At 40.3% G+C, this 10,645-nt stretch overlaps 1 protein-coding gene across 4 annotated transcripts in view; it reads left to right on the top strand.

The window, feature by feature from the left end:
- The first annotated feature begins 1,413 nt into the window (after nt 1-1,413).
- FAM204A (family with sequence similarity 204 member A) overlaps nt 1,414-10,645 on the top strand; it is a 32,970-nt gene continuing 23,738 nt past the window's right edge. For 2 of the 4 annotated variants that reach the window (XM_002915406.4, XM_034663342.1), the window contains exons 1-5: nt 1,414-1,560; nt 6,303-6,544; nt 7,086-7,167; nt 7,306-7,336; nt 7,497-7,596. In XM_002915406.4, the coding sequence (XP_002915452.3) occupies nt 1,488-1,560; nt 6,303-6,544; nt 7,086-7,167; nt 7,306-7,336; nt 7,497-7,596 (528 nt within the window). In that variant the 5' untranslated portion in view covers nt 1,414-1,487. The other 2 variants (XM_034663341.1, XM_011219968.3) reach the window with 2 other exon arrangements.

Here is a 10,645-nt window from a genome sequence, read left to right as displayed (position 1 = left end):
GTGTTTGTAGGTCTTTGGATGAATTGTAATTATATTCCTCCTCTCTCCTTTATACATTTATATGCAATGAGTACTCTGATGGAATATGTGCAGAAACAGTTTTTAAACAGGTCAACATCACTTCCGTCCTACACTGTATCTCAGTTCTTCCCCCTCTGTGCTCTCTTTCTCCACTCTGGTCACACTTCCACCGACAGCATTTGTTATGAACCAAATGTTTATGTACCCCCAAATTGCTGTGTTGAAACTCTAACCCCAGTGTGCCTACATTTGGACATGGGGGCTCTAAGGAATTAATTAAGGTTAAATGAGGTCATAAGGGTGGGACCCTGATCCTCTAGGATTAGTGTCCTTATAAGAAGAGGCACCACATAGCTTCCTCCTTGTGCACACATGTGTTCTTTCTCTACAAACACAACAGGAAGAGATCCTGTGAACACACAGCAAGATGACTGCTGCCTACAAGCCAAGGAGGAGACTCCTGAATGAAACCTACCTGCCAACGCCTTGATCTTAGACTTTCCAGTCTTTAGAACTGTGTGAAATTAATTTCTGTTGTTTAAGCCACCCGGCCCGTGGTATTTTGTTATGGTAGCCCGAGCAGACTAAGACAATAATTAAGAAGCCCAACTGCAACGGCCATAGCAACACTTTTATACACATCGTTTCTTTAACTGCCTGACTTGTTAAAGATTTGGATTGGGGAAAAACGCTATTATAAATAATGTAAACAACAGTAACAAGTAGCTGAGACTTAAAATTACTGTGGGCTAGGTAATGTGTTGAGGATTCTATGTGTATTTTCTTTCATCATCCTCACGAAAATAGGAAAATAGTCTTATTATTACAGAGCGCTATTTCAGAAAGTGGAAGCATTTCTAAAATAGCCCGCACTCTCATCACTATCACATTATTCTGCTTTATAGTCTTCATAGCACTTCCCCCCCCCCTTTTTTCCTTATTTTCTATGCTTCCCCCAAACTCCTCCTTGGGGTCTGAACCAGTGGTTGTCAGGGAAAAAGGGCTCAATAAGCTTTTAGTCAAGGCCACACATCTGGTCAGTACAGCAGATGGTAAGCACCAGGAGAGCAGGAGTCGGGACTGTTTTCCGCTAAGCAGAGGCTGGCCGGATGCCTGCTCAATAAATATGTACAGAAGGAAAGAAGGAAGGAAGGGCGGGAGGAAAGAGGGAGCGAGGGGGTAAAGGGTGAATGAATGGAAATGTTCCCAGAAGAGCCTAGAGAGTATCTACAGAGGACCTGCCTCCTTGGGGGGAATGAACTCAATTCAAGGTCTAAGCCAGCACTTTCCTCATCGCCAACACCAGCGAGCAGCAGAGAATGGAGAAAAGAACAAAGCCTTTAAAAACGTCCAGAAGAAAGGGGGAAGCGGTGAGGGAAAAGAAACAGAAAGAAACGAATTGAGCTGAGCGCGGCCGGTTGCCATGACGACCCCGAGGCCAGAACGGCCTCAGTCCATTGGCTGAGATGCCGGAGCCAATGGGAAGGCGCGGTGTTGGCGGGGTCTTAAGATGGCTGCCGGGCCGCCGGCTCCTGACGGGTGAGTACCGCTGATTGCGGGGCTGCTTCCCGGTCGCCCCGAGCTCCGACTTGACGGGTCCGGGAGGGCCGTGTGCGGGGAGCGAGCGAGCAGGCGGAGGCGGCCTCACAACCTCATGGCCAAGCCATCAAAGCCCCCGCCGGGCTCACGGGAGCGTTGGTGGGGCTGGCCTCCGCTTTACTCGGAAGGGACGTAGCAGTGCCTTCCCGAGCCTGTTAGTGGGAGAGGGGTTCTCTGTCCCACCCAGACCAAAGTGAGAGGGTGAAGAGGCTTTCGATCGGGGAAACAGGCTCCTGTTTACAACTGCGGTAGCCCGGGGAAGAGCTGCAGCTAATGGGAGTGTCAGCGGGGTAGACGTCCTGCACCCGAATCTGCGGCGCTTTGTTCTGTGCCCGGGACGGGATTCTTCCCGTTTGGGGATCGGAGTGTGGCACTGCCGCGGGCGAGCCTGCCGAGTTCCGGGTCGTGCAGCCCAGCAGGAAGAGGTGTACCTTTCTAGAGCCACCCTCTTGCAGTCTTGAATCTTGTAAGTATTCTCACAGCAGCATCCGACTTAAAATGAACCTCGAAATGTTATTGGTTAACTGTAAATCTTTCCATGCAGGGTCTTGGGACGTGTTTTCCAGGCCTTGACCAAACAAATACCGGCTTGTATTGGAGCATTGGCATACATACAAAATTCTGCCAAATAAATAGTTTGGGTAACCAGACTGGGAACTTAAATTCGAAGTCAGGCCTCTGAATATAGTTGTACTTAATCTTTTTTGAGAAAAGACAACATACTTCATGAATAGGACGTTTACGTTCATATTGATACATGCTTAAGACTATTTTAGTTAATACTAAATTATTTAACGTGATGATAGATGGTGGTTTATGATTACTATACAAGATTAAATTCAGATCAGACAAAATTCAGGTTTTTGTGGATATTCCAATTGAATACAAAATATGGGAAATAAGACAGCTTCATATGGGGAAAATGGAATTGAAATTCTGGAACATTAGAGACAGGAGACATTAAACTGCTCAGATTGGGTTTTGGCAGTCGCCTGATCTTCCAGGATCAGGACAAAAATGTGACATTTATTACCCAAACCTCTGAATGTGATTTTTATGTATACATTTTAGTATAGCATCTTACATAAGTTTCTGCTTTTAAAGAGTATGAAGAAATTTTTTCTTAAGCACATTTTAACAAAATTACAGGCTAGAGTCATTCTTCAAGGCCACTCTCAAATCTTTGCCTCCAAGAATATATTACTACTTAAATTGCATCCTCTTAAAGTTTCTAAGTTGAAGCCTTAGAGTTCTGTTTTTGTAAAATAAGCAGATCACAATGCCTTAGGCAAGTTAGTTTCCTCACTTGTAAAAGGGGTTTACATAGTAATTTCTAGTTGTTGTGGGAATTAATGGTAAAAGAATTTCTGTCACATTGTTTGTATGTGACATTGTTTATATGTGACATTGTTTATATGCCATATATAGCATTGACTTGTTTTGTTTTTCTTTCTGATTCTGTTTCTTCTGTGTAACTGGGGTCTCCTGTGCTTTCTCTAGAGCATCTTTCAGGTGTTTTGTCTGACATTCTGTCTTACCGAACACTAGAAATCTTGGCTATGGTGGTGGGGTTGAGTAGAGAAACCTTACCCACTGGAGAAATGGGGTTTAATCAGCATGGCATCTTGACTGGTATATCACATCTCTTGAGAATGGCAGAGTAATTTTCACATTTAAAGGGTAATTTGGAATGATTTGCTTTAGAATAAAGGCATGGGGTGAGAGACATTTCAAAGTATTAGAGAATCATCCTTAAGAGCAGCCAAAACAAGAGTAAACACCAGGCCTAACCTAGTACCAGTTGGTGCCATAGTACGATTGGAAACGTATGAGTGACTTATATATACTATGAATTCAAAGACAGTGTTTTCAAACATGAGCCCAAAGCAAGTCACAAAGCAGCCACTCCATATTGGCCGATTTACAGTTGAGCTGCTGCTCACGTGGGCATCTCCACTTTGCAGGCTCCTTGGTGAGTTGTCTGTGTTTGTCAGTGGCCATGGTGTTGCCCTTGTGTGTATGTGTATTTTTACAGTCACAGGAGAATGGCACGTCACTTTAAAGATGTTCAGGAATTGAGTTCAGAAACACCTGTTATTTGAATTTTGCCTTATTTTATGGATTTGGATGTAGAATCTAGTTTCTAAAATTTATTTTAATTCTTTTTTTCCGTGGGCACACACAAGAAATTTTCATACCAGTCAATGTCATGCTGAAGACAGTACATAATGCCATAGCATCAAGAGCTAAAAATAGATGATTTTGAGAAGGTCCAAAATGTGATCACAAAATGCTTGAGAGCTGATGGGGAAAGGCAACTCCAGGGCACTGAAGAGTGCTCCCCAGGGTGACGCACGTTAGGTGCCCAAAGCATAGACACACCCTGTAGGGATGCTGCAGTGCTCCAGTGGAAGAACTGTGCCCATGGGAGAGGCACATGCCTTTCATCAGCAGCCACAAGTCTGGGCCGAGTGGTACTTGGCTGCTGATGGACAGACACTTGCCATGTGTGTAGAATGTTGGCTCTATGAGGTTAGATATTTTTGCCTGTCCTCATGTCTTAAAGAGTGCCTGGCAGGTGGTGCTATGGACAGGGAAAGGAAACAGTGGCTTCAAATATAGAACCCCAGTTTTGCTAAGAAAAGCTGAATCTGAAATTTGTTACTAACCTTAAGTTCTAAGATGGATAATGAGCCTAAAGGTATATTACATGTCAGTGGCAAAGTCATGTTGGAACTTATTATCATTCCCCCTCCATCTACTCCTGAGAATAGGAAAAATATTTTTATCAATGGCATAACATCTGTTTTTCAGTATTGGCATATTTCACATGATGTCTTTTGTGCTAACAGTATCTAAAGATTACTCATTCCAACTATTAAAATCCTCAGGCCAGGTTTAAGGATGGATCCAGGTTTTATGGGGCTTGGAGCTTATATAATTTTGGGTCTCCTCTTTAAGAAAAGGATTGCAGATTCTAAATAGAAAATTAGGTATAATGCTTTGGGAAGACCTGTGTAAAAGAGGAGCCTTGACACTTAGGCTCCATCATCTTCCTGCTTCTGATTTTATTGCTCCATTCAGAAAACCAGACACCAATATTTTTTATAGAAATTCATGTTAGACTGTGGAAATCAGGGAGGTAAATGATTTGCATCAATTGCTAAGTGAATGCATCTCAGTCTTAGAAACTTGAAAACTACCTTGTGAATGCTGCCACCCATAATAGAAATTATAAAAATATAATAGGTGGCCACAGAAATACTGATAGCAAAAAGAGCTCAGCATCGATCAAGCCCCTAGAACCTCCCAAACATGGTGCTGAGTGTTTTCATAGCTTATCTCATTTAATTCTCAGAATAACCCTGTATACAATATAACTATCCTTCTATTACAGCAGAAAGAACTGAGGGTCAGAGGTGGTAAAAATGATTTCCTCATACTGCTAGTATATGATGGGGTCAGGATTACAACTGGAGCAGTTAGATGTCAGAGCCCTTGTTCTTAAAAAGCCAAAAGAGTATTTTGATGAGGTTGTTTCAGAGGGCTAACAACTGAGGAGCCTGGACCCAAACTGCCAAAAATAAGATCTGATTCTTTGGACCTGGGAGGAGGTCCTTAAAGGTTATCTGGAAGCCATTATTCAGATTAATGCAAAATCCCCTGATGCCTTTGTCTCAGAGACAATGGTGGTGGTTTTCTCATTAGGTTAATCACAATAGGGGCTAGAAAACACATAAAAGATTTCCATCTTGCATTTTATTCCTTTAGGTTGATAGTAAATCATTAGCAGTACAACCAACTTCTCTTTTTTAGGCATCTTTTGAATGAAGTGGTTTTGACTCAGTATAATGCCATGTGATTAATAGTGAAAATGTACTCAATTGTCATAATTTTAGCAGATGATTATAACTCCAGTTTTTAAAAATCATTTTTTATGAACTTAACAATAGTTGATATTCTCTCTAGCAGTGGGCCATATGGCTAGTGATAGATATTACCCTCAACTTGAACCTTAGTTTACTCAACATGGTATCGTTGCTGAAAAAAGCTGTATGTTTTTGTTAAATTGTTAGGATTAACATTTAATACTCCATTTGGTATTATTTTAGCAAACAGTGTAAAATTTAAAACTAGGACGTTCTTTTAACTTCCACGCTTTCCTCAAACTACTTGCACAGCTTAAAAATTTTCCTTTGAATAATTGTCTTCCTGCTCTTTTGACAGTAAGTCCCCTGAAAGTTCAATTCAATATCAGTGAAACATCTGACTTTCTTTTTTAATTGTGATAGCTTGAAATACAATATTAGAAATCTTAAATTGTGTGAAGTATATATTGTTAGGCTTTTAACATTGTTGAGCAATGAATGCTTTTACTGAATTGATTTTTTTAGACAGAATTATCCATATATTAGAGAAACCAGGTCCTATTTTCTTTAAGTCATTCACTGTAGGTATGTCTTATAACAGACTTGCTTAAACTACTTCGTACTTTTTAAAACATCTTATACAAGCAAAGATTTTAATTCTTTTAATATGGAAGGTGTATCCCATTTTAGATTAAAAGAAAAACGTCTAGATGGATTGTTCCCAAACCATTAGGATAATTACTAGACTCTTGGGGTTTTAAATTTCTTTCCATGCCCACTTTGTATGGCTAAATTCATCTTTTTTCCCTTTAGAAGAAAAGATGTGGAGTGGGCTGCTACCTCCTGGCCTAAATGAAAGTGATATTGAGTTGAATTCTGAAGATGAAGCCCCATTAGAGAACTCTGAACTTAACTTTCAGGAAGATAAAGAAGATGGGGCCATTACAAAAGCAGAGATCTCCGATCTCTCAACTGATGGACCAAAGCCTGGAGAAGAGGCAAATGTGAATGCATACAAAGAGTGCCCCTCTGGGATTCCCTTAAACATGTGGCATGTAGGTTTTCTCTGATGTGTTCTTATTAAAGCCTGTTCATGTGTGTTTGTGAGTGCTCCTGTGTCTGCCATGGTCGGGATGCTAGTTCTTGGGAGGTAATAGGTAGGGAATATTGATTCAGAGTACTCTGGGTCTGTGGTCAACGCACTGAGCACTCAGATACTTGCTTTCATCTTCGTGTTTTTTATTAAAAGAAGAAGAAGAACATTTAGTGGGATTAGCTACTTTGCTTAACATAATACACGAGTTTCTGTCTTAATTTGATCTCTTTGTCATCTGTATGAGTCATTGAATTTTACTCTCAGATAATCAGATTGACCTATGTCAAAATAAATGAAGGTAAGAACTCAGATTGTGAAAGAGTCTTAGAAAATAGAGTATCTCAAGAAGAACTGAACTACTTTTGTTAAATTTGTATTTTTATAAATGCTAGAATATATTTTTATTACTTACCATGATTGTGATTTTTTGAATGTATGCTTTGCTTCAGAATATATTTACTACTTCTATTTCTCTCTCTCTCTTTTTTAATTTTATATAGAAATTTCAAGAGTTGCATAAAAAACATTCTGAACAGAAAACTTCAGGATTCAGAAGGAAAAAAAGAAGACGCTCCAGGAAAGGTGTTTTGTTTTAATTCAAGTTAATTGTCAATAGTGCTAATGTTAAATTGTGACTAATTGAGCTCAACAGTTTTTAATAAGCTCTAATTTTGAAATAAACAAAAAATCCAGTATTTACATTTTGTGAAATCTTTTCAGGTAAATTGAAGAATGAAGAAGAGTCTCATAGGTAGGTGGAGTTTAAAATATTTGTCTATTCTAGACAGTATTGTAAAACTTGTACCAGTAGTTGAACTACTTATCTCTGAAACGTATGAACTAGTTTTTGTGATTTGTAATTGTAGCAACCAATTAAAAACACTAAAAATAAATTATTGTTTGTCTTGCAGTGAACAGACCGCAAATGAAACCCAGTGGAAGGAGCTTACTCAGTATTTTGGAATCAATGATAGGTTTGACCCCCCTGTTAAAAAGAAAAAAATTGACAAGGTAAGATCTTTTTCTATCACATCTTATATTAGCCAGTAGAAAATGTTTGTAATTAGCCTTGCCTAGGGTACTATCCTCATTAATTAATTCAGTGAAAAAATTAAAATGCCTGCCGTATGTGAAACAGGGTGCTAGGTAAACAAGTAAATATATAGTTACAAATCATTTTAAAAAATGGTGTTAAGAAGGAAATGAACAGGATGTTGTGAAGAAATTAAAATGGAGGCCCCCACTTTAGTTTAGGTGGTCAGGGAGGGTCTTTCTTGGAAGATGCCACTTCAGTGAGACCTGAAGAATGGGAAGGAACCATCTATATACAAAATGCTCGTGTAGAGGTACTAACCTAGGTAAAGGTCCTGGGGAAAATGAGTCATCATGGGGCATTTGAGTAACTGTAAGAATATGAGCCTGGCTGGAATGGAGTCAACAGGGAGGAGAGTGGCCCAGAATAGGATCAGAGAGGCAGGCAGTCAGGGACCAAACTGTGAAGGACTTGAAGGGGCAGATTAAGGAATTGGGTTTTAGTTACAATGTAGTTCAGAGTCATTCAAGGGTTTTAAGTTAAGGGAGTGATATGATCGGAATTATGTCTATAAAGATTGCTCTAGTGTGGAGAATGGGCAAAAAAACAGGAGCAGCAAAAGTAGACAAGAAGAGAACAGTTAAGGGACTCTTCTAGGCACAAGAGGTGATAGTTTGAACAAGAATGGTGCTGCTAAAGATGGAGAAAAGTGAATGGATTTGGGGTCTAGTGTAGCAGGAGAATGGACAGTATTTGCCTCTGATGCTTTGTGAAGTGATGGAGAGGATTTGGGGTGTGAGGAGAGGAAGAGAGCCATTCTGGGTTTTACCTTCAGCAGTGGTGTGAATAGTGATGCTAGGTACGAAATGGGGTGGTGGGAGGAGAAGATTTAGAGTGGGGCCTGTCCAAAGTTCATTTGGGGCATGGGTGATATCATTGGGCAGGAGTAGAGAGAGGGTTGGTAGAATGAGGCAGGAACTTGGAGGAGAATGAGCTGGAGATACACATTTGGACGTCATCAGTCTATAGATGATGTGAATACTTAGCAGAGTCTTGAATGAATGAGTAACTTCCGTATTCACATCGGGGAGTGTGGACTCCAGGAGCATGAAAATTGAGCGGTGAATGGTAGAGCTAGAGGCTCAGGGGCCTGGCTGGTTGAAGCCCAAGTGTATTGTTATCTTACCTGTGTAGACAGAGTCCTTCATGGATCATTTCTGTAGACTACTGTGTGTACATGGAGACCATGCTGATTAATCAGTATTTCTTGTGGAACAAACCTCAGATATCAAACCCATCATCGGGTGGTATTGAGTCATCGAGGGCATGTGCATTAAGGAACTGACAGAGGAGAATTTTGCATGTGAACCTTTTGATTCCAATTTTGCTAAGAATTGTCATTAAGTTCCTAGAGCACTGGGGAATTGGAACCAGCACCACTTTCTTTTCTTTCCTTTCCTTTTCTTTTTTTAAAAGATTTATTTATTTGAGAGAGAGTGTGTGTGTGCACGTGCTCGTGCATGAGGGGCGGGGCAGAGGGATAGAGAATCTCAAGTAGACTCCCCACTGAGTGAAGAGGCCGATGTGGGGCTCAATCCCAAAACCCTAAGATCATGACCTGAGCTGAAATCAAGAGTCGGACCCTTAACCGACTGAACCATCCAGGTGCCCCAACCAGGATCACTTTCTGCCATGCTGATTTCTGCTCCTGAGCAATCTCTGTTTTACAGATGTTCAAGCAGGTGCACAAATGTGCTTACATTCTTACAAAGAAAGATCATTGGTCGAGCTGAAACTAAAACCCAGGCTTTATGACACCATTCTCCGTTCTCTAGCTTCACTGCAGATGGGCTGGTCAGCACTTTAAAATGCATTTGCTATGCTCTTGGCCCCTGTGATTCTGGTGGGCTTAGAGGAGGGATCTTGTGAGAAAGGTGCTCTGGACTGCATAAGCCATAAACCTTTATTAAGGTTACACGAAGCATGAGGGAGGAGGGTCATGGCTGATGGGAGTGGGCTGGTCTCTGGCCAACCCGCTGTAGAGTCCCCACTGCTGACTACTTATTGTTTTGACGGAAGGGATGGTTAAATATGATTCTTATGGGAATTTTTTAAAAAGTTCTACTCATGAATGAGGTGGTCTTTGATCTTCCATTATTTATAGTATTTGTTATGTTTTCTCAGAACTGTTAACTTTAGAATGTCTGAACTNATTAACTTCAGAATGTCTGAACTATTTTTTAGTGAAGTTGTTAGCCATTCCAAAAAGTAAAAAATTTGAATGATTTTTTTTTTACAATCTCTCCAAATTAGAATTTTACTGTTACTCTACATATATGAATTTGTACCTTCGTGATACTGGCCAGATATGTCTAACTCTTAGTCTTTGTCTAAAATTTGAGATTTATGTAGTGTAACCTTAATAAAGGTTAGGATGACTTGTGAGAAGTCTTTTCAGCAATTCAGATTTATGAACTAATGTTCTGTTTCACATTATACATTGGATGTACTCTAGGAAAAGAAATTTAAGTCAAACATCATTTTAAAAACAAGATTTCTGTTTAAGGGAAGTCCTCTCTAAATCCTTTTGTGATCACTCATTAATCCATTTTATGAGTTTGGATTTTCTTAACAGTAGACATTCCTCTGTGCGAATGACATCTGACTAAGAAAGTTACAGCATTTTTCTAAACAAGGAAACTGGTGCTGGCAAGGCTTGCCTCTGCCCAGGATTTTGCCAGCACTTACAATACTATAAATAAATGCAAGCATAAAAGGAAAAGAAGGATTTAGTGAGGCCAAATTATGTCACATTCTCTTGGTAGTTCAGCGCGAGTGCATACCCGCCGGTTTGCACTCCTCCTTTGGTTTGGGATCACTGTCTCACTGTTTTACATGCACCCCTTTTGCTGTCATGCTAAAATCTACTGTGAGTCCAACAGAGTAAATAGACATTAAAGAATGTCCACATTGGAGGCGCCAAGATAAAAGCTAAGAATAAATGTAAGTCCAGCCGATAATAGCTAC

Source organism: Ailuropoda melanoleuca, chromosome 6 (genome assembly GCF_002007445.2).
Source record: "Ailuropoda melanoleuca isolate Jingjing chromosome 6, ASM200744v2, whole genome shotgun sequence".
In the NCBI taxonomy this organism is placed as follows: Eukaryota; Metazoa; Chordata; class Mammalia; order Carnivora; family Ursidae; genus Ailuropoda; species Ailuropoda melanoleuca.
Note: the sequence above shows the minus strand (reverse complement) of the source record. Positions and strands in the feature narration are given on the sequence as shown.